The sequence below is a fragment of the Plecotus auritus genome, assembly GCF_963455305.1.
Source record: "Plecotus auritus genome assembly, chromosome: 4".
NCBI classification, from domain to species: Eukaryota; Metazoa; Chordata; class Mammalia; order Chiroptera; family Vespertilionidae; genus Plecotus; species Plecotus auritus.
Genome location: NC_137775.1, coordinates 111,292,312 through 111,314,804, shown reverse-complemented (window position 1 = coordinate 111,314,804; position 22,493 = coordinate 111,292,312). Strand labels below are relative to the sequence as shown.

The 22,493-nt window shown below is 39.5% G+C and overlaps 1 protein-coding gene across 1 annotated transcript; it reads left to right on the top strand.

Annotated features, from left to right (window-relative positions):
- Positions 1–357: 357 nt before the first annotated feature.
- Positions 358–5,464, top strand: LOC308247405 (GTPase IMAP family member 4-like). Its single transcript, XM_080666439.1, has 3 exons — positions 358–409; positions 2,185–2,256; positions 4,394–5,464. The coding sequence occupies exons 2-3, from the start codon at positions 2,196–2,198 to the stop codon at positions 5,323–5,325; spliced, it is 993 nt and encodes a 330-aa protein (XP_080522565.1). The 5' UTR covers positions 358–409; positions 2,185–2,195; the 3' UTR covers positions 5,326–5,464.
- Positions 5,465–22,493: the final 17,029 nt, after the last annotated feature.

Genomic DNA, 22,493 nt, shown 5'->3' with positions numbered 1-22,493 from the left:
TAATCCTCACCTGAGGAGAGTTTTTTCATTGATTTTTTTTTTTTTAAGAGAGTGGAAATGCGGGGGAGGGGAGAGAAAGAGAGAGATGTGAGACAGACACATCAATAGGTTGCCTCTCGCATATGGTCCCCACAGGGGTTGAGGATGGAAACTATAACCCTTCTATGTATGGGCTAACATTCTTATCACTGAGCAACACCAGCCAGTGGTCCTCACTTTTAAAAATACCTTTTTCTTTTTGCTGCTCTGATTGGGTGTTTTCTGTTTGCTGCTCTGAAAGGTGGGCAGGTCTTACAGGAGTATGTTCATACAGCTCCTCCCCTTACTTTCTCTTTCCTCCTTACCCTCAATATCCTCGCTCAGCATTGCCTTCAAAGTAAGAGAAGGGAGCAGGACCCAGATTTTTCAGGTAAAGGAATATTGGCGTTTTGGTGTGTGTGTTGGGGGAAGAGGCAGGGAAATGTGGGATTTGGTGCAGAGGGGACCTCTCCTCTGGATTTATTTCTGAAACCTCTGGCAAACTTCTCAGCATAGATTTCTCATTGCTTTCTGTTTCCTGCCTCTGCTGATTTTAGGCTGTAATCTGTTTTAAATGCTGAGCACTAAAAATTAGTACCTCTTTCAGGGGTTGCTTCTCAGAGGACGTTTGTAAAAATAATTCATTTCAGTATTTTTAGAATTTATAAATAAACTAGAAGCTTTCAGGAATAGAGTTGGGTGAGCAGACAGAATTAGCTCTGAGGCAGCTTGTGGGTGAAGAGAACTAGGAAAAGCACAACTCAGTGTGTTCCTCCCCTGAATACCCATCATAACATCAACTTCATGGCCAAAGCTTATTTGTAAACATTCTATGATTTCCCTTCCCAGTTTACAAGAAGCTGTTTTCTACTCCCTATCTTTAAGAGATAAGTACATAACTCTTTTTCCAAAAGGAGTGTCTGTCTTTCTAACAGTGTTCAAGTTTATACTTGCTGGCTTCCTATGAGATGAGTCTGTCAGCCTGTTCCAGTCATATTCCACTCTAATATGACTTCTATACACAGCTTTCTCTATTGCCAAACATTTATAGGTAACAAGGAGACAAAATATTTAAAATGCAATATGATGTTTCTATTATACTAAGCATTGATGAATAAGAAAAGAATAATCTTCTTCACAGATGTAGACTGAACAAACAAGATCAGAGAGGAAGCAAGAACCAGAGAATTTTTTAATCAATTTATTTATTTAGCAAATATTTATGAAGAACTACTCTTTGTTGACTATTGTGCTTGTCCCCAAGTAATAAGGGGAATACAAGACACAGATGGCCCTACCATCATCACAAAGCTTACACCAAAAAGGGCAACGTAAAAAGAGCAGACAAACAACATCCTATAGTGATATGTGTTCTACAGGAACCCCTGGGAATGTGATTGTAGCAAATAGCAAGTGGACCCCAGCACAGCTGTATTGTTGGTGGTGATGCTGTTGGAGGGAAAGGTATTGGAGAAAAAAAGATATTTTAGTTTTAAAGGCATCTGATTATAGAAGAAAAAATAATTGATGATGATATAATAGCTTAGGAGCCTGTTACATGGCAAACGAATAATACTGGCTTGGATAAAGATGAAGGCGGGAAGAATGAATAATTTTGCATGTTCTGGAAGTAGAATCTATGGGATTTGGTGGTGGACTGATGAGGAAGTGAGGAACTGTAACTGACCCCAAGATCCTGCTGTAGCCACTGGCTGAATGGTGATGAAATCTACTGAAATGGGGGCAGAATAATTTACTTGATCTGGAGACAGGACAGGTGGGAGGTTGGGGAAGTGAAGGATTACATTTTGTCTAAGTTCTTAGTGAGATGCCTATGAACTTGCCCAGTGGACAAGTTAAATGGGACATAAAAATTCAGAATTCTGAGGATGGTCTAGACTACAGAGTACATACAAACAGCATTAAAACAATAATTTATTGAATAGATGGGGAAGGACACCCAGAACCAATGCTGAGAAAGCATTTGAAACATGTTCGTCTAGAAAGCCACAAGTGAAAATGAAACTAACAATGGGGAGTTGAGAAGTGTTGGGAAATAGGGAAGTAGCAAGTTTATGGAAAAAACAAAAAACTGTTGGCTTCATGAGGTTTTGGTTTGCAGTTACTACCCATTTCCCTAAAATTAGTTATGTTTCTTATCTACAGGAATTCTAACTATGATGGCAGCTCAATTGCACAGTACGTCTTTCAACTTCAGTGAACCCAGGACCAGCCATGGTGAGAGGATGCTTGGGCTCCCCAGGCCAAGTGGGACTGAGGGAACGTGGCAGTGGGTTCTCCTGTGCTCTCTGCCAGTCCCCATCTGAGCAAGAACAGAATATTTCCAACCCCGTTTCTTATATTCTCTTAAGTGACTCAGCTCTTTCTTTTCTCTCCACTCTCTGCACTGCCTCTTCATGATGCAGCAAAACCTCTAGAGCAGCGGTTCTTAACCTGTGGGTCACGACCCCTTTGGGGGTCGAACGACCCTTTCACAAGGGTCGCCTAGACATCCTGCATATCATATATTTACATACAGTTCATAACAGTAGCAAAATTACAGTTATGAAGTAGCAACGAAAATAATTTTATGGTTGGGGGTCACCACAACATGAGGAACTGTATTAAAGGGTCGCGGCATTAGGAAGGTTGAGAACCACTGCTCTAGAGGAAGAGAGGTTAAAGTATCCTGATTGATCCCAGGCTGATGCCTTGTTTTTATTCCCTACTTCCTACAATGTGGACACATCAGAAAGGCCAGTTGTAGCCTCTCTGGTTGCTTCTCTGTCACTCTCTTCAGCCTGAGAGAGGACTGGGAAAGGGGAATGTGAGAGGAATTGATTCATCCAGATCACTAATTTCCTTGCTCCTGGTGGCCTCACTGTAACCAGCAAATTCAACAGACTGGTCCATTTGAATTGACTGATATTTTTAAAAACTCATTCCAATTTACAGAATAGAAAAAGAAAGAATGATGGAAATTAAGAGACCAGTGGGGGACTGCTGAGTCATGCATGGTGATGGTAGCTTGGGCTAGTATGATGGTCTTCAGAATGGAGAGAAGAGGTCAGATTTGTGGATGGAGCTAGAGAACTTGCCAATAGGTCAGATTTGGAAGGTAATGGAAAGAGAGGACTCTAGAACAATTTCTAGTTTGGTCTGAGGTACTAGGTAAATAATGATGATATCTCTGAAAAATAAAATGGAGTTTACAATCATATCTGTAATATTGTCAGTGTGATGATGTATGTATAGACTTAAAGCAGAGACAGGTGGTTATAATACAGGATTCCTCCTGCAGGAATCAGTCTTATTCAAGGGCTGTGCTGACAGGGTCTTTTTCTTGGAGGAGAAACAGGCTCTCAGATGTGCTTATCAGTTGACTTCTATTGTCCCGGTCTGTGCTCAACAAATCCTGAAGACTTCAACTTTATAGACACATGGAAAAGATAAGCAGAGAATTACTGATTAGAAATAGGGAATGAGCTATGTAGATGATTTGGTGTTTAACCTAAGACACACTAATCTTTAAAATATCATTCAGGCAATAGGCTATGCTGTTCTGTTATTCAATTCCAAGTGTCCTAGGAAGGATACATGCCTAACCAGGTGAAACTAAGAAAGTATTACTCTACTGATGCTACTCTATATGAGTTATTATTACTATTATTTATGTATCAAGGGATTTTAGAGTAATTCCAGAGAACTCTCAATACTTTCTGGCTAGAAGTCTTCTACATATTAATTTAAGGTATGAAAACTTCATTAGATTTATACATTAAGGTCATAATGTAAAAGTAAAGTTTTTGTTCTCCTGTGGTTCAGAATCCCTGAGAAGATGGATGCATACGTGAATATGAAGGAACACGTTGCTTTTCTGCCCATGTGCCCTTTTCTCCCTTTCAAGGGTAGGATATCTTGAATCACCCACCTACTTGGATTCTTAATGGGAAGACGCAAAGTTCCATTTTGGGTATAAATTGGGGGGAAGGGAATCTTCACCTGTGATGTCCCAAAATCAGATTTTGTGTTCCTTCCTACATTAGCTTATGAGTAGCAGCTACCAGAAGTGGCTCAGAGTTCTCACTTGAACCATTATGCTCCTTCATCCATGGGCACTTAGCTTCCTAAGGTCAGAGAGAGTAGCCCCAAGGACTCCTGAGAAGGGCCTGGCATTCTCCAAGTCCTGCAGGAGGGAGGTAAGGCCCAGGGGTTCCACAGACCTCCTGTGAGTGCAGAGGTGGCTCAGGGACAGGACACTACTGTATCACATTAATCTGTTTATGAATCTCCACCTCCAGTGGGTGGGGCCCAAGCAGGGGGAAAGGTTGGAAGTCAGTCCTAACACTGTGGCTTTTGTTTCCTGATGTCCCAGGGTTTGGAAACCAATACCCCAGAGATTCACAACTGCGACTTGTCTTAGTGGGTAAGACTGGAGCAGGAAAAAGTGCCACTGGGAACAGCATCCTTGGAAAGAAAATATTTCATTCCAGTATTGCAGCAAAATCCATCACCAAGGTCTGTCAGAAAGGGAGCAGCATGTGGAATGGGAGAGAAATTGTTGTTGTGGACACGCCTGGCATTTTTGACACAGAAATAAGGGATGCTGACACACAAAGAGAGATTGCTAATTGCATCCTCCTGACCTCCCCTGGGCCTCACGCTGTGCTCCTAGTAATCCCGCTGGGCTGTTACACAAAGGAAGAACAAAAGGCCGTGGAGAAGATGTTGTCAATGTTTGGACCCAAAGCTAGGAGATACATGATTCTCTTATTTACCCGGAAAGATGACTTGGAAGGCATGGAGTTCCATGATTACTTAAAGGAAGTTCCAGAAGCTTTTCAAGATCTGATGGAGCAGTTCAAGGATCGTCACTGTGAGTTCAACAATAAGGCGACAGGGGCTGAGCAGGAGGCTCAGAGGACACAGCTGCTGGACCTGGTCCAGCATATAGTGATGGAGAACCAGGGAAGATGCTACACTAATAAAATGTACCAAAGGGCCGAAGTCCAGATTCAGAAACAGATTCAAGTGATACAAGAACAATGTAGAACTGAGGTGGAGAGAGAGAAAAGGCAGTTAAGAGAGGAGTATGAAGAGAAAATCAGAAAGCTGGAGGATAAACTGGAGCGGGAAAAGAGAAAGGAAGAAATGGAGATGAAATTTAAAGAAAAGGAGAATTACTATTCTTTCAGGCAGCAAAGTGCCCGAGGTGAAGTTGAGAGTCAGAAAGATATACTTGACATAATCTTGAGAGTATTAAAGATTGCTTCCTTTGTTATCTCATTACTGTTCAAGGAAGATTAAGCTAATGAAAATCTGTCTATGTTTCCTGCAGGTTTTCAAGTGTTCCTTCCCCATGTAACTCATTCCCCAAAGTCAGAGCTCTCTGTTTCTGTTTCTCAAGCTCTCAGGACTGGGGAGTGTAATAAAGTTTCTTGTTGGCAACAGGTAGATATTTTATTTATTTAACAGGGGAGGGACACATTCTCAATTTGTAAAACTCCAAAGCAGAATGTATGCATGCTCCCTATCTTCTGAACCATTTCTTAGAGACAGAGAAGGAGAAGGCAAGAGACAAAAAGATGATGACCCTAAGTTTTCTCTATCCCCAGTAAAGGTTTCTCCTCTATATTGTTTCTAGATTGGCATGTAATCTCTGCCTGTGGCTTCTCCACATTTTTGCCTTTGGGATGACAATGACCATTTTACCCATGTGGTTAACAGCAATCAATTATCTGCATTAGGTAATGGATAGCTAGAGATGCTTACAGAATTCCTTCAAATGAACTTAAATTTGCTGAATTACATTCTTAGGGAACTACTGAAATTGTTCCTATCATCTGCACCCTGAAGAACAAAGAGCTGCCTGAAAAACAGATTTCTCAGAACTCAACTAAGTGAAAGGCCAGAAAGAGCAAATGACACAGGTTCAATCGCTAAGAGAACAATGTTCGGTATATTCAGATGTTTCTGTAGAAAGTCTTTGAACAACCTTATTGTAACTACTTTGCTGAATAATTAGTTATCTCATTTTCTTGTGAAACTGTTACCACCACACATCCATCATCCCACACCTTGCTGACTTACTACTAGGTGGGTCATCCCCTCACTGCTTCTCCACCCAGTTCAATTGTTTGCTTATTGTTACCATAATATAAGTCTCTTATTCTCTCACATTTGTGCAAAAGTGGAATTTCTTTTATCTTGGGAAATACCATTAATAATTCTTTTAAGAACACAGAGATGACTTTTACATTTTGGTAAAACTACAAAACCAGCCTTGATCTACCCCTAAGATCTCTGCCCTCTGTCCTGAAAGTTTGGACCATGTTCTTAACCCCTCTTCCCAACAAAGACCACCTTATCCTTGGATTCATTCATTATGTGCTAAATTATGTGTAATCAAGATTTCTGAGATCTTTCTGCGCTTTCTGTTAAAAAAAGAAAAATTCCTTTAGAGCAAGCATGTCAAACACAAAGGCTAACATGGGCCAAATAAACAAGTTGTAAGTTTATGTGGGCCACAAAAAAAACCCAAAAGCTTCAATTTTCATAGAAATGTAGGTTTATTTAGATCAGTGGTTCTCAACCTTCCTAATGCTGTGACCGTTTAATACAGTTCCTCATGTTGTGGTGACCCCCAACCATAAAATTATTTTTGTTTCTACTTCATAACTGTAATTTTGCTACTGTTATGAATCGTAATGTAAATATATAATATGCAGGATGTCTTAGGCAACCCCTGTGAAAGGGTCATTCGACCCCCAAAGGGGTCATGACCCACAGGTTGAGAACCGCTGATTTAGATATAAACATGCTCAATACAAAGGGCTGAAATTAATGAGTAAATTAATGAGTTTATTAACATAAACTAATAGAACACTTAATAAAAATTAATATTTTTTCTTGAACATTAACTTACCAGACACTGAATTACTGCACAAATAAATGAACCTATTTTTCTTGTTCTCAGAAAGCAAAATATTTCCTGTTGCGCACACCAGACAAGTCATTCCAAGACTAATGACATGGCAATTGGCTGCTAAAATATTCACTGCTAGTATTAGTGGACAGAAATGGTGCACCTGTGCATAAGGCATGTAAGGGAAATTACTGCAACATGATTATAGTAAGCAGTCAATAGCGAACACTGTAGTTCATTATTAATAGTTATGTATAACAGGATATTATAAAAATTAAGTTACTAAATTTTTATTAAAACGTTTCTTACATACCATTATATTGGCTGGGCCGCAAAAATATTCATTGTAGGCCACATGTGGCCCAGGGGCCACAAGTTTGACGTGCTTGCTTTACAGGTTCCAAAATGCCAGAGGAATAAATGGAAGCTTCACAGATACTCTCCCATGACCAAACTGGAATTACAACTAAAATACAGAAAAACCAACCTGAATAATCAGCTGAAGACTAGCTGCAGAGAACCCCAATAACCAAGCATGGAAAGAGGAGACCACATCGAGGCAGGAGAGGGCTCGCCGGGTTCCCACAATAGCAGCTCAATATATTTCAGCTGTGGATTTTTCTCAACTGAGAACTATAGGATCTAAACCCCAAACTGGGCCTCCAGCTCAGAGCACCAGAACTGAGAAAGGTTCCCACATAACAATTGGTTCTAAAAAGCAGCAGGGTTTCTGTCTGAAAGGGAAAGACAGCTGTGCCAGGGCCAGCCTGACAGGTTGAACCGGGCTGAGGTAGGGAGGTGGGAATTGAGAAAAGAAAGAAAGATAGGAGAGCGGGATCGGGAAGACTACAGGTCATCGAGAGACTGCAGCAAGTTTATTAACTGCATAATGCCTTTTATACACAAAACACTGAATAGGAGGTCTGTCAAGAGGAATGTATTCTTTGTTCCTCTTAATCTCTAAGGGAGAGACAGAGCAGAAGGACAAATTCTCAGTATAGCAAATCTCAGTAAATAGTTACAGACTTCTTAGTAAGCTATGAAAAGTTGCTCTCATTCTACTGATAACCACCATCCAAACAAGCCTGGGAAAACTGTGTGGGTAGGGGACCTAGCCTTGCTAGTCCCTTCAGGTGCAAGGACCTTGTCAGCTTACACCCGGTCTCCAACACAGCTGGAAATGCAGGCATCCTCTTAAAGGGCCAACACACAAAATTTTGGGTGCAGCCACTCACCTTGGACTCCAGCAAAGGGAGGATAGAGTGAACTAGAGCCTTGTGAGCAGAATCCAGGGCTGATGGCTCTGGGGTAAGAGCTCAGAAGGCAGCTGCCCTGGATTCCTGTGCTGAGTAATTCCCTCATGTTGCAGAGGACATCTTTCTCAGTCAGACATTTACCATCCAGACAGCTTTTGCCTGGAGAACAAGCCATTGCCCCACCCTGTTGGAAAATCTCTCCCCACATCCTGGAGTCAATAGACAGAGGATCATCAGGACTGAATTATGATAAGACTGCAGGCAGAGGCAGAACTCTGGAGGCTTTGAATCTTAACCTGTTTTAATTCTGGGCCCAAGCTAGGAAAATCAGACCTTGCTGCACATCTTGGTACATTTTAAAGGCACCCAGCCCCAGCAGAGGGAGCCACAAGCTGTAGATTGCTGATAGCTCCTAACAGGGTACTCAGGACCAGTCACAAACAGTGTCTGACATTGTCCTGCACCAGTGATTTGGAACTGTTGAAGATCTACCTAACACATAGACACAAACCCAAACAGACAGCCAAAATGGGGAGACAAAAAAATATAAACCCCAACTGAAAGAACAAGAGAATTCTCCAACGCAGAGCTAAATGAAATGGAGATGAGAAATTTATCAGATATAGAGTTCATAAAGATTATTGCAAGGATGCTCAACATGAGAAAAGATATAGAAACTGTGAAAAATGACTATGTTGGAAATGTTGAATGACATAGCACTAATAATTAACACATTAGAAGGAATACACAGCAGATCAGGGGAAGCTGAGGATTGGGTTAGTGAGTTAGAAGACAGGGTAGAAAAAAATCACTCAATCAGTGAACCAAAAAGAAAAAAAAATTAAAAAACAGGAGGACAGCTTAAGGGAGCTGTGGGGCAACATAAAATGTAACAATGTTAAACTCATAGGACTGCTAGAAGGTAAAGTAGTAACTGAGCAAGGGATAGAGGACCTGTTTGAAGAAATAATGGCAGAAAACTTCCCTAACTTGGAGAAGGAAGAAGTCACACAAATTCAGGAGGCACAAAAATCCTAAGTGAGAATATCCCAAAGAGGCCAACACCCAGACACATCATAATCAAAATGCCAAAAGTTAAGACAAACAGAGAGTCTTAAAGGCAGCAAGAGAAAAACAATTTGTTAACTATAGAGGAGCTCCCATAAAGCTGTCAGCTGATTTTTATCAGAAACTCTACAGGCCAAAAGGAAATGGCATGAAGTATTCAAGGTAATGAAAAGGAAGGATCTGAAACTAACATTACTATATCCAGCAAGGATAGCATTCAAAATAGATGGTAAAACAAAGAGCTTCCCAGACAAATAAAAAGACTAAAGGATTTTATCAACACCAAAGTAGCACTGCAAAAAATGCTAAAAGGACTGCTGTAATGAGAAGAAGAAATATGGAGGGGAAGAGAGAGAGAGAGAGAGAGAGAGAGAGAGAGAGAGAGAGAGAGAGATAAAGAATTAAAATGGCAATAAATAAATAGCTATTAATAATACCTTTAAATATGAATGGATCAAATGCTTCAATCAAAATACATAGGTTAGCTGAATGGATACAAAACTATGACCCAAATATATTCTGTCTAAAAGAGACCTACCACAGAATAAAAGCCTCACACAAGGTGATTAGTAAAGAGATGGAAAATTATTTTCCCTGCAAATGGAAATTAATAAAAAGGCTGGGGTAGCAATACTCATATCTGACAAAATAGACTCCATATTGAAGGCCATCAGAAGAGACAATAAAGGTCACTACATAATACTAAAAGGATTGATTTAACAAGAGGATATAATCATGGTAAACATATATGCACCTACTACAGGAGCATATATACATACACACACACACACACACACACACACACACACACACACACACACATACACACACACACTTTTGGAGGACTTTAAGGGAGAGATTGACAACATTACAGTCATAGGGGATTTTAACACCCTGCTGAATTCACTGAATAGATATTCCAGACAAAAACTTAACAAGGAAACAGTGACTCAAAAAGACACAGTGGATCAGATGAATTTAATTGATATTTCTAAAGCATTTCACACAAAAGCTGCAAAACATACATTCTTCTCAATTGCACATGGGACATTCTCAAAGATAGACTACTTGTTAGGACACAGAACAAGACTTTACCAGTTCAAGAAGATTGAAATAATATCAAGCATCTTCTCATATAACAATGGAATGAAATTAGAAATCAAGTAGAGTAAAAACACTCAAAAACATTCAAACACATGGAGGCTAAATAACATGTCATGAAATGAATGGGTTGCCAGTGAGATCAAGAGAGAAATTAAAAAAAAAAAAAAAAAAAAAAAGACTTCCTGGAAACAAATAAAAATGAACACACACCAAACCCAAATTTCTAAGACACAGCAAAGTCAGTCCTGAGAGGAAAGTTCATAGCATTACAGGCCTACCTCAAAAAATAAGAATAATTAATAATAAACTATTTAACCCTACAACTTAAAGAATTAGAAAGAGAACAACAAGAAAAGCCCAGAGTAAGTAGAAGTAAGAAAATAATAATTATTAGAGCAGAAATAAAAGACACAGAGATTAAAAATAGTACAAAAGGGACTTGTATGTATGCATATGAGCATAATCAATGGACACAGACAGTAGGGGGAGTAAGGGCTTGTGCTTGCAGGTGTGGGGAAGAGGTCAATGGGGGAAAAAAGGAGACTCATGTAATACTTTAAACATTAAAGAATTAAAAAAATAATAATACAAAAGACCGTGAATCAGAGAGCTTGTTCTGTCCTGACCAGTTTGGCTCAGTGGATAGAGCATAGGCCTGAGGAATGAAAGGTCCCAGGTTCGATTCCGGTCAAGGGCATGTACCTTGGTTGTGGGCACATCCCCAGTGGGAGATGTGCAGGAGGCAGCTGATGGATGTTTCTCTCTCGTTGATGTTTCTAACTCTCTATCCCTCTCCATTCCTCTCTGTAAAAAATCAATAAAATATATTTAAAAAAAGAGTGTGTTCTTTGAAAGATAAACAAGATTGATGAACATTTAGCCAGAATCATCAAGAAACAAAGAAAGAGGACTCAACTAAAAAAATCAGAAACTAAGGCAATGAAGTAACAGTTGACACCACAGATATGTAAGAAAATATTGCAGGTAACTATATGCCAACAAGCTGAACAATGTTCCTAGAATGAAATGGACAAATTCCTACATAAATTCGCTCTCCAAAAAGAATCAGGTAACCTGAATAGGCCAATAACAACTGATGAAACTGAAGAAGTATTTTAAAAACCCATAGCAAACAAAAGCCTTGGTCTGGACCAAGCTTCACAGAGGATTTTATCAACATTCAAAGAAGAACTAAAACCTATCCTCCTCAAACTATTCCAAGAAATCTACGAGGAAGGAACACTTCTAAACCTCTTTTATGAGGTCAACATAATCCTAACCCCAAAATCATATAAAAACACTATAAATTCTAGCAAATTGGATCCAGCAGTACATCAGAAAGATCATACACCATGACCAAGTAGGATTTATCACAGGGATGCAAGGATGGTACAATATCCACAAATCAATAAGGTGATACATCACATAAACAAATTGAAAGATAAAAATCACACAGTCATATCAATTGACACAGAAAAAGCATTTGACAAACTCCAACACTCCTTCTTGATAAAAACTCTCAGCAAGGTGGGAATAGAAGGATCATACCTCAACATAATAAAAGCCATATATGACAAACCCACAGCCAACATCATAATCAATGGACAAAAATTAAAACCATTTTCCCTAAGAATAGGAACAAGACACGGATGCCCACTCTCACCACTTCTGTTCGACATAGTACTAGAAGTACTAGCCATTGCTATCAGACAAGAAGAAATAAAAGGCACCCAAATTGGAAAAGAAGAAATAAAACTGTCCTTATTTGCAGGTGACATGATACTGTACATAGAAAACCCTAAAGACTCCATCAAAAAACTATTAGACTTAATAAATGAATTCTGCAATATAGCAGGATACAAAATTAATGCCAAGAAATCTATGGCATTTCTTTACACCAATAGTGAACTTACAGAAAGAGAGACTAAAAAAGCAATTCCATTTACCATCACACCAAAAAAATTCAGATACCTAGGAATAAACTTAACTAAGGAGGTAAAAGACCTATATGCGAAAAACTACAGGACACTGAATAAAGAGATAGAGGAAGACATAAACAGATGGAAGAACATACCATGTTCATGGATTGGTAGAATTAACATCATCAAAATGTCCATACTACCCAAAGCAATCTATAGATTCAATGCAATCCCCGTTAAAATACCAATGGCATATTTCACAGACCTAGAACAAACATTCCAAAAATTCATCTGGAATAATAAAAGACCCCGAATAGCTGCAGCAATCCTGAGAAAGAAGAACAAAGTAGGTGGAATCTCAAAACCAGATATTAAGCTGTATTACAAAGCCACTGTTCTTAAAACAGCCTGGTACTGGCACAAGAACAGACATATAGACCAATGGAATAGAATAGAGAACCCAGAAATCAACCCAAACCACTATGCCCAATTAATATTCGACAAAGGAGGCATGAACATAAAATGGAGTCAAGACAGTCTCTTCAACAAATGGTGTTGGGAAAATTGGACAGATACATGCAAAAAAATGAAGTTAGATCACCAACTTACACCATACACAAAAATAAACTCAAAATGGATAAAGGACTTAAACATAAGATGGGAAACCATAAAAATATTAGAGGAATCCACAGGCAGAAAAATCTCAGACATATGCCGAAGAAATTTCTTCACTGATACTGCTCCTAGGGCAATGGAATCTAAAGAGAAAATAAACAAATGAGACTACATCAAAATGAAATGCTTTTGCAGAGCAAAAGAAACCATCAACAAAACAATAAAGCCTGCTGCATAGGAGAACATATTTGCCAATGTCATCACCAATAAGGGTTTAATCTCCAACATTTACAGGGAACTCATACAACTTAACAAAAGGAAAATAAACAATCCAATCAAAAAATGGGCAACAGACCTAAATAGATCTTTTTCGAAGAAGACAGAAGGAAGGACAAGAGACATATGAAAACATGCTCAAAGTCATTAATTATCCGAGAGATGCAAATCAAAACAACAATGCAGTATAATCTCACACCTGTCAGAATGGCTATCATCAACAAATCAACAATCGACAAGTGTTGGCAAGGATGCAGAGAAAAAGGAACCCCATGTACTGCTGGTGGGAATGCAGACTGGTGCAGCCACTGTGGAGAACAGTATGGAGTTTCCTCAAAAAACTGAAAATGGAACTCCCATTTGACCCAGTGATCCCACTTCTAGGAATATATCCCAAGAAGCTAGAAACACGAATCAGAAAGGATATATGCACCCCTATGTTCATAGCAGCACAATTCACCATAGCTAAGATTTGGAAACAGCCTAAGTACCCATCAGCAGATGAGTGGATTAAAAAACTGTGGTACAGTGAAAAAGAAGGAATTCTTACCATTTGCAATAGCATGGATGGTACTGGAGAGCATTATGCTAAGTGAAATAAGCCAGTCAGAGAAAGATAAATACCACATGATCTCACTCATTTATGGAATATAATGAACAACATAAACTGATGAACAGGGACAGATCCAGAGACAGAGAAGCATTGATCAGACTGTCAAACCTCAGAGGGAAAGTAGGGGAGGTTGGGGGTAAGGAGGAGAGATCAGCCAAAGGACTTGTATGCATGAATATAAGCCTAACCAATGGACACGAACACCAGGGGGGTGAGACATGAGTGGGAGGGTTGGGGGGTTAATGGAGGGATGAGGACATATATGTAATACCTTAATCAATAAAGAAATTTTTAAAAAGAAAATATTGGACAGATACATGCAAAAACAAACCACAAAAGCAAAACTACATTACCAACTTATACCATCCACAAGAATAAACTCAAAATGGACAAAAAGACTTAAATATAAGTCTTGGAACCATAATAATTCTAGAAGAAACCATAGGCAAAAAAACCTTAGACATCTCTCTTAGCAATATGTTTACTGATACATCTCCTAAGACAAAGAAAACGAAGGAGAAAACAAAGAAATGGGACTACATCAAAATGAAAAGCTTCTGCACAGCAAAAAAAAAATAAAATAAAATAAAAATCAACAAAATGATAAGAAAGCCCACTGCATGGGAGAACATATTTGCCAATGATACATCTGATAAAGGGTTAATTTCCAAAATACAAGTAACACATGGTCTCACTCATATGTGGAATGTGATGAACAAAATAAAATGATGAACAAAATAGATCCAGAGGCATAGAACCATGGAACAGGATGTTAATTCTCAGAAGGAAGGCAGAGTGTGGGGGTAGTGGGGAGAGATTAACCAAAGAACTTGTATGCATATATGCATGACCTCTTGACACAGATAATAGTGTGGGGAAGGCCTGGGACAGGGGAAGGGGGTGGACTGTAAGGGGTCAATGTGGGGATAAAACGGTACACATATAATACTTTCTACAGTAAATATATTTTTAAATCCCTTTAATATGTGGATAACAGTAGGTGAAGTCTATACCTCTTCTACTGTATACTCATACCCTAATCATTTATAGAATTTCCCAAAGTACCTTTCCACATTCTGCCCGCATGTCTTGTGGTCACATACCACTGTCCTTGCTCGGCCCACTTGAAATTGACTTCTTCATGCCTCACCTCATTTTGCCCACAATAGGATATATATACCACTCCCTTACTTCCCCCAAAGACAAATCAGTTTAGACTGTACATTTTAAAAAGTTAGCAAAGGCTCAAGGATAAGAGAAGCACCATAGAAAGAAGCTCATAATTCTTTCAGAAAGTCACTCATACTGAGACAGGGTTGGCTTCACTCTGCAGAATATGGGGCACACTCTGTCTATTGTTTTCATCAGTGGAATTTCAGACAATATTCTGAAGCTCCAATGATGAAACATCCTACTATATAACAAACTTCTAGAAGCACATACTTAATCAAAGAGCCCACATACCTTGCAAGAAAAATGTAAATACAGGTTAATGTGGAAAAAAAAGTATTTAACTGCTGTGTAGTCACTTTCTTGTAAATGCACTCACTTATTCTTACCCTTGCATTCAGGTTAATGCTGTAGATGAGGCAAAGTAACAGTTCTGCTTTTGAGAAGCTGTGAGGAGATGAGAAGCCCATGTACAAAACCCTGAGAGCAGTGTTGCTCATTTGTCTCGCAGGGCAGATGGCAGATAGAAGGTCTTGATAAATACCATGCATTGTGATTAATAGGATGGAAGAATAAGGATGTTCCCTTCTGTGCTGGGAGTTTATACATATTCATCCCTTCATTAACAGTCAGTGGTTGTTTGAACTTGACTGAAGATTTTATACCAGACACTGAGAATCTAGAGAAAGTAAAACAAAGTCTCTTTTGAGACTGGCTTCCTTCACTGAGCATAAAGATTCTGAGAATCATTCATGTTGTTTGCATCAATAGCTGTTCTCCTTTACTGATGGGTAGCATTCCACCTTATCGATATACCATAGTTTCTTTATCACTTTTACTTTATTTACTCTTTTTTAAAATTTCTTTACTGATTAAGGTATTACATATGTGTCCTTATTCCCCCATTACCTCCCAACCCCCATTACTCTTATGCCCCTAATTGATTGTTCTTGTCTAATTGCATTGGCTAAAAATCTCTATAGTAAATGAGCATACCTGCTGTGCTGCTGGATATGGCCTCAGTGTTTTTCAGTTAAGTAAATGAGATACTGGAAAACAGGAGTATATGGCGTGTGTATGTGTGTGTAATTATATTAAGCAAGTATCCCCCAATCACTATTTTTTGAGAGTTTTTATCATTCACAGCAATTAATTTTGACAAAGGCTTTTAAAATCCATCTATGTGAAAGTCTTTTGATTCTCCTTAAATCTATTAATAAGTACATACTATTAGTAGATTTCTTAATATTGAATCCAGGTTTCATATTTGTTTTGAATTTCATTTGATTATGATGTCTCATATTCTTCATGTGGTTTTGGAGACTATTTGCTAAAATTTTATTTAATACTTTTGTATTGATATTCATGACAGATACTGGTGTATAGATTAATTTTTTTGCACTGTCACTATTTGGCTTAGGTTATTAATGTTATATTTGCTTTGAAAAGGCAATAAAGGCATTTCCCTTCATTTTCCATGCTCTGGAACAATGTAAAGGACTTTGGAACTATCTGGACTTTGAAAGTTTGGAAAAATTCTCATGCAAAACAGTCTGGTCCTGGTGCTTACCTGGTAGTGTGGCTCCATAAGAGCTTTCTCTATTTCTTACTTGATAATTCTTTTATTTACACTTTCTCTCTCTACTAGGGACAATTTTGGTAATCTGTGTTTCCCTAGTAAACTATCCATTTCATCCAGGTTTTCAAGTTTATTCACAAAGAGGTTTTACTTTTTTTTTTGCTTGGATAATCTAATTAGCAATTTGTTTATTTTGTTTTTCCAATTAGCAAGGATTATGATTTATTAACTACATCTAAATATTTTTTTCTTTAATGCTTTCTTTTGGTTTACTTTATTGTACTTTTTCTAGTTTTTTGTTTTGCGAATTGAGGATTTAATTTATTTTTATTCTTTTATTTTTATTTTTATTTATTTTTTTCAAATTTTTATTAAGGTATTATATGTGTACATATCTTACCATTGCCCCCCCCCCACCCCACTCCCATACCTGCCCTCATCCCCCAATGTTTTGCAGCTGTTGGTTACTCTTATATGCATGCATACAAGTCCTTCAGTTGATCTCTTATTTCCCCCACCTCTCCCTAACCTTACCGCTGTAATTAGACACTCTGTTTGATGCTTTACTGCCTCTGTAACTATCTTTTGGTTCATCAGTTTATAATGTTTTTCATTATCCCTAAATGAGTGAGATCATGTGGTATTTTTCTTTCATTGACTGGCTTATTTCACTTAGCATAATGTTCTCTAATTCCATCCAGGTGTCTACAAATGGTAGTAATTCCTTCTTTTTTATGGCAGCATAGTATTCCATTGTGTAGATGTACCATAGTTTTCTGATCCAGTCATCTGCTGACGGGCACCTAGGCTGTTTCCAAATCTTAGCTATTGTAAATTGTGCTGCTATGAACATAGGGGTGCATATATCCTTTCTGATTGGTGTTTCTGGTTTCTTAGGATATATTTTTATTGTAAAAGTCTTCGAGGCAAAGCATTTTCTTCTGATCCCTCTTTTAAATGAATCCTATAGCATCTGATATTCAGTATTTTTATTATTGTGATCTTCAGGAAAGTCTAAAGTGTCAGTTTGTATGTTTATTTTCAATAAGAGTTGTTTTAAAGAAGGTGTTTTAATTTTCAGTTGGAAGAACCTTTCTTTTTTCTAGAATATTTTCTGGTTTTATTGCATTTTTATCAGAAAGTGTTGTTTGTAGTATTTCTACTTTATGGACCACAATTATTATTGTTTACTAGAGGCCTGGTGTATAAATTCGTGCATGGGTGGGGTCCCGAGGGGGGTGAGGAGGGGTCAGGACATGATCTGCTCTTCCAGCGGGTGGTGGGACACCCTTACCACCCCAGGATCCAGATCCATCTCGCTGACATTGGCGCCGTTTGTCAGAAGCCACCTGGTGGCCGGTTTTATATAATTTCTTTCTTGCAGAGCATCTAGGGAGGGGAAGCAGCCAGGGTACCCAAGGCTGACTTCCAAGAGTCAGGTGGTACTGCCAGGATCATGCCAGTGGCACCTGTTCGGGTCCATCGGTGCTTGGCCTGTTCTCTGGAGATTGGACCTGCGGGACTACTGAGGGAGTGATTGGCTGTCATCAAGCTGGTGGGCCACTGGGACAGGTCAATAAGCTTAGCAGTGCTCCCACTGTGGGAGAGCACTAACCACCAGGGGGCAGCTTATTCATTGAGCATCTGCCCCCTGGTGGTCAGTGCGCATCATAGCAACCAGCTGACTAATTCGGTCATTCGGTTGCTTAAGCTTTTATATATATAAACTAGGGGCCCAGTGAACAAAATTCATGCACCTGGGGGGGGGGTCCCTCAGCACAGCCTGAACCCTCTCAACCTGGACTGCTGGCTCCAAACTGCTCACCTGCCTGCCAGCCTGATTGCCCCTAACTACTTCTGCCTGCCAGCCTGATCACCCCCTAACCACTCCTCTGCTAGCCTGATTGACACCTAACTGCTCCCCTGCTGGCCCTATTGCTCCTAACTGCCCTCCTCTGCTGGCCTGGTAACCCCTAACTTCCTTCCCCTGCCAGCCTGGTCACCCCCAACTGCCCTCCCCTGCAGGCCTGGTCCCCCCCCAACTGCCCTCCCCTGCAGGCCTGGTCCCCCCCAACTGCCCTCTCCTGCTGGCCTGGTCATCCCCAACTGCCCTCCCCTGCAGGCCTGATTGCCCCCAACTGCCCTCCCTTGCAGGCCTGGTCCCTCCCAACTGCCCTCCCCTGCCGGTCATCTTTTGTCCACATGGGGGCAGCCATCTTTGACCACATGGGGGTGGCCATCTTTGTGTGTTGGAGTGATGGTCAATTTGTATATTACTCTTTTATTAGATAGGATTATGGTGATCATTTTTTGTGACTGGTTCATGTGTCCTTGAAAAACAAGGGTGTAATCTTTATTATTACATAGGGAGTGTATTTTTTATATATCATGAGATCTACTATATTATGTTGTTTAATTCTTCTATCCCCTTACTTAGTCTTATCTAATTTATTTGCCTTGTACTGAGAATGGTATGTTAAGGTTTTCTATTATTAGGGCATTTTAATTTGTACGTCTTTGCATTTTATGTTTTATGAGCATGCTTGCTGTGTTATTTAGTGCATATATATTCTCTTTTTAACTTATTTTCAATTATTTTTTTTTATTATTTTAGAGAGAGAGAGAAAGGGAGAGGGAGAGAAAGACAGAAAAATCAATCTACTGCCTCCTGAACACTCCCTACTGGGGAATGAGCCTGAAACTCAAGCAAGTGCCCTGAGTAGGAATTGAACAAGTGACTTCTTGGTGAATGGGACAATTCTCAACCCACTGAGAAATATATATTCTTAAGCATTATATCTCTAATATAGAATATGTGAGACAGGATAATGAGATAGGGAAATTTTAATTCTATTTTAGAGGCAATACTTGCTTTTATAGGAAAAATAATTTAAACAGGATTGGAGAAATGAGCCGCATAAGACTTTAAGTAAATTACTGTTTGTGGAGCAATTTGGAATTCACTGGAAATAGCATCCATTGCAAAATTAAACATAGGCTCTATTTATAGCATAAAGAGAAAAAATAAATTGTTACTTTTTAAAATCTTTCCTAGCTCCCACCCATTACTTGTAGAGAAAAATATAACTAAATGTTTAATCATGTTTAAACCTGTCCAATGTGATCTGGTAAGGAGTTCCTTTACACATTGTGCAGTCTATTTAGGTGACGGAGACAGCCATTTCCCAACCATCGTGTTTCTCTATCTCTGTTGGGTTGAATGCCTTGTGACATTGTCATTTGTGGAAAAAAATGGGGTTCTGAGACCTCAACCTCTATCTCGCTACTTGTTGGGTGATGTTCCTTACCTGTGAGGTCTCTGAAGTCCTCCTGACCCCCAACAAGGAAGGCCATAAGTGGGTGTGACCCAGGTTGGATTTCTCAGACTTCACCACAACTCAGCTCTTGCTGGTCTGAAATGCTCTGTGGCTGGTCTGATGGTGACTCTCCTTCAGTCCCAGAGTGTCACCTAGAGAGTCAGGCTGCAGGTAAGAGAGCCTTTGCTGAAGTGGCTTAACACACAAAGGGTTCAGATTTTATATAACAAGGAGTTTACAGTGGTAAGTCCAGGACTGATAGATAATACTATGCAAAGAACTTGATTTTCTCTCCCTACCTGCTCTTTGTAAGTGGCAAGATGGCTGCTTCACCTTCAGCCTCATATCAGAATTATAGATAGGAAGAAGGTAGAAACAATAAAGGAGACAGAATGACACTTGTATTACAAAAGCAAAGCCAACCAGAAATCTCCACAGAACTTGTGTTTATGTCTTGTGGCCGTATGGTGAACTAGATGCAAAGAATGGACACATCATCTTTATAAGAAAGATTGTAGTTTTCTTAGGAGGGAAGAAGTGGTAAATGGCTAGTAAGCAGATGACTGGCAGCATGTGCCATGTGCAACCTGGAGAATTTGCTCAATCCCTTGATCGAGAGCTACCTCACCCTCACCCTCACCCCTGTGGTGAATTCTTTTGACAGTCCCCTAACCAAACTTTCATATAATCCTCAATTTCTGTTCATTCTACACATGGGCCATGGAAAGGACAAGAGAATATAACCGTAGAGCTTGAGTCTAGTTTTAAAAATAACAGTGGCTTATAACAGACTAAATGGCCCACAGATAAACTTTGAGAAAACTGTCAAGCATCAAATCCTGTAAAGCAATGGAGAACAACCAAAACAGATAGAAACTGAAGGTGTGCCCATCCTTCAAAAAAAGAACCACACAAGGTGACACACATGTTGAAAAAATATTTACCCAGAGGGCACTCCCCAAACCACAGCTCAGGAAGTGACTAGAAGTTCTTTATCTAACATACTTCTTGTTTCCTGAACCTGGAGAGACAAAATTTTGGACACACATGTGATTGCTCTACCCTTCTGCTTCCTTTCCACTCTAATTTAAAAAATAACAAATTCTAACATTCACTATTTTCACAGCCTTAACAAAGACAACCCTCTCTCCCCCAGTCCATCCCTGCCCATACCACATCTTTCTTAATGATACACGGACTGTGGGATTTTCAGACATGGGAGACCTGCCTTCTCCACTCTCAGAGCCCAGGGAGTGATGGCAGTGGAGCAGCATCTGTCTATCCTTCTGATTTTTAATAATAAAAGAGAGAAAATGTCATATATGTATATTGGTGTGTGTATTGCTGTGGTTGTTAATCCTTAACCCAAGATATTTTCCCATTGATTTTTAGAGAGTGGAAGGGAGGGAGGGATGAGACACAGACAGAGAGACAAATCAATTGGTTACCTCCCACACCTGCCTGGCCCTGGAGCAAATCTGCAACCAAAATATGTACAGTTGAGCCAGAATCCAACCCAAGGCTCTTCCATGCACAAGACTACTCTAACCACTGAGACACACGGGCCAGGAAAACACAATCTCCTATATAATAAAAGCCCAGTTACTGAATGGCAGAATGACCAGAATGACCGGTTGACCAGTCACCATGATGCACACTGATCACCAGTGGGCAGACAATCAACGCAGGAGCTGTCCCCTGGTGGTCAGTGCGCTCCCACAGTGGGAGCGCAGCTCAGCGGATTGGGATGAGTGGCTGACCAGGATAAGTGGTGCTCCCACAGGGGGCCAATCCCCGTGTGCCATGCCCCCCACCAGTGCATGAATCCCATGCACCGGGCCTCTAGTTTTATATAATTTTAAAAATTCTCTTAGGATTTTTAAGGAATGATACCTTTTGAGTGACTTGCCATTTAGAATCAATGAATGGGTGTCATTTGATGAAATGCTTGTCATAACATTTTCTATTATGAAATGAATTAAGCAGACAGTTAAAACAATAACACTTAACAAAAAATGTATTTTGTAATCCTAATGGAAATGCAATGATTTTAACTCAGAAGTTGTGAGTCTGCTCACCTATAAACAAGATGTCCTTGGTTCACCTGTCCTGAAGTATTTACCAATTCTCCCAAACATAATACAGAGATGTGACACAATTCCCACTGAAATGCCAATAAGGTCCTTTCCTAAAAATTCGAGAAGTGGTTTTAATTTTCAAATAGAAAAATAAGAATAAAAAATAAATACAAATATGAGGAAATCAAAACCATTGTAATCAAATCAATATTTTATTCAGAAGGACTGGAATAGTAGAAGACAGGAACAGAACTTAAAATCTTGCCATGGGTCTTGGGGAGTATGAAGACTTAATAGTGGTAATGGTAGTGTTTTGGTCCATGGGAAGTGAAATGCTTATGTAATAAATGGTTCTGTATGAAGACTGTCTTAAGTATAAACAAAAGTAAGTCTGTGCTATGCCTTGAGACACTTTTCTGAATCTTTCAGTACAAGGTATGTTCCAACAGTCTTAGGTTCAATCTGTGTCTGGGAAAGTGGGGTGTCACGGCCTCCAGACTGGGGACCAGGGTTTAGATAGGGCCTCTAACATTAGTAGGTCTCTGACTCGCAGGT

Coding starts and splice junctions, on each gene's coding strand:
- LOC308247405 (XM_080666439.1), top strand. CDS start 2,196: ATGATGGCAGCTCAATTGCACAGTACGTCTTTCAACTTCAGTGAACCC. Junction 2,257..4,393: donor TGAACCCAGGACCAGCCATG/GTGAGAGGATGC, acceptor CTGATGTCCCAG/GGTTTGGAAACCAATACCCC.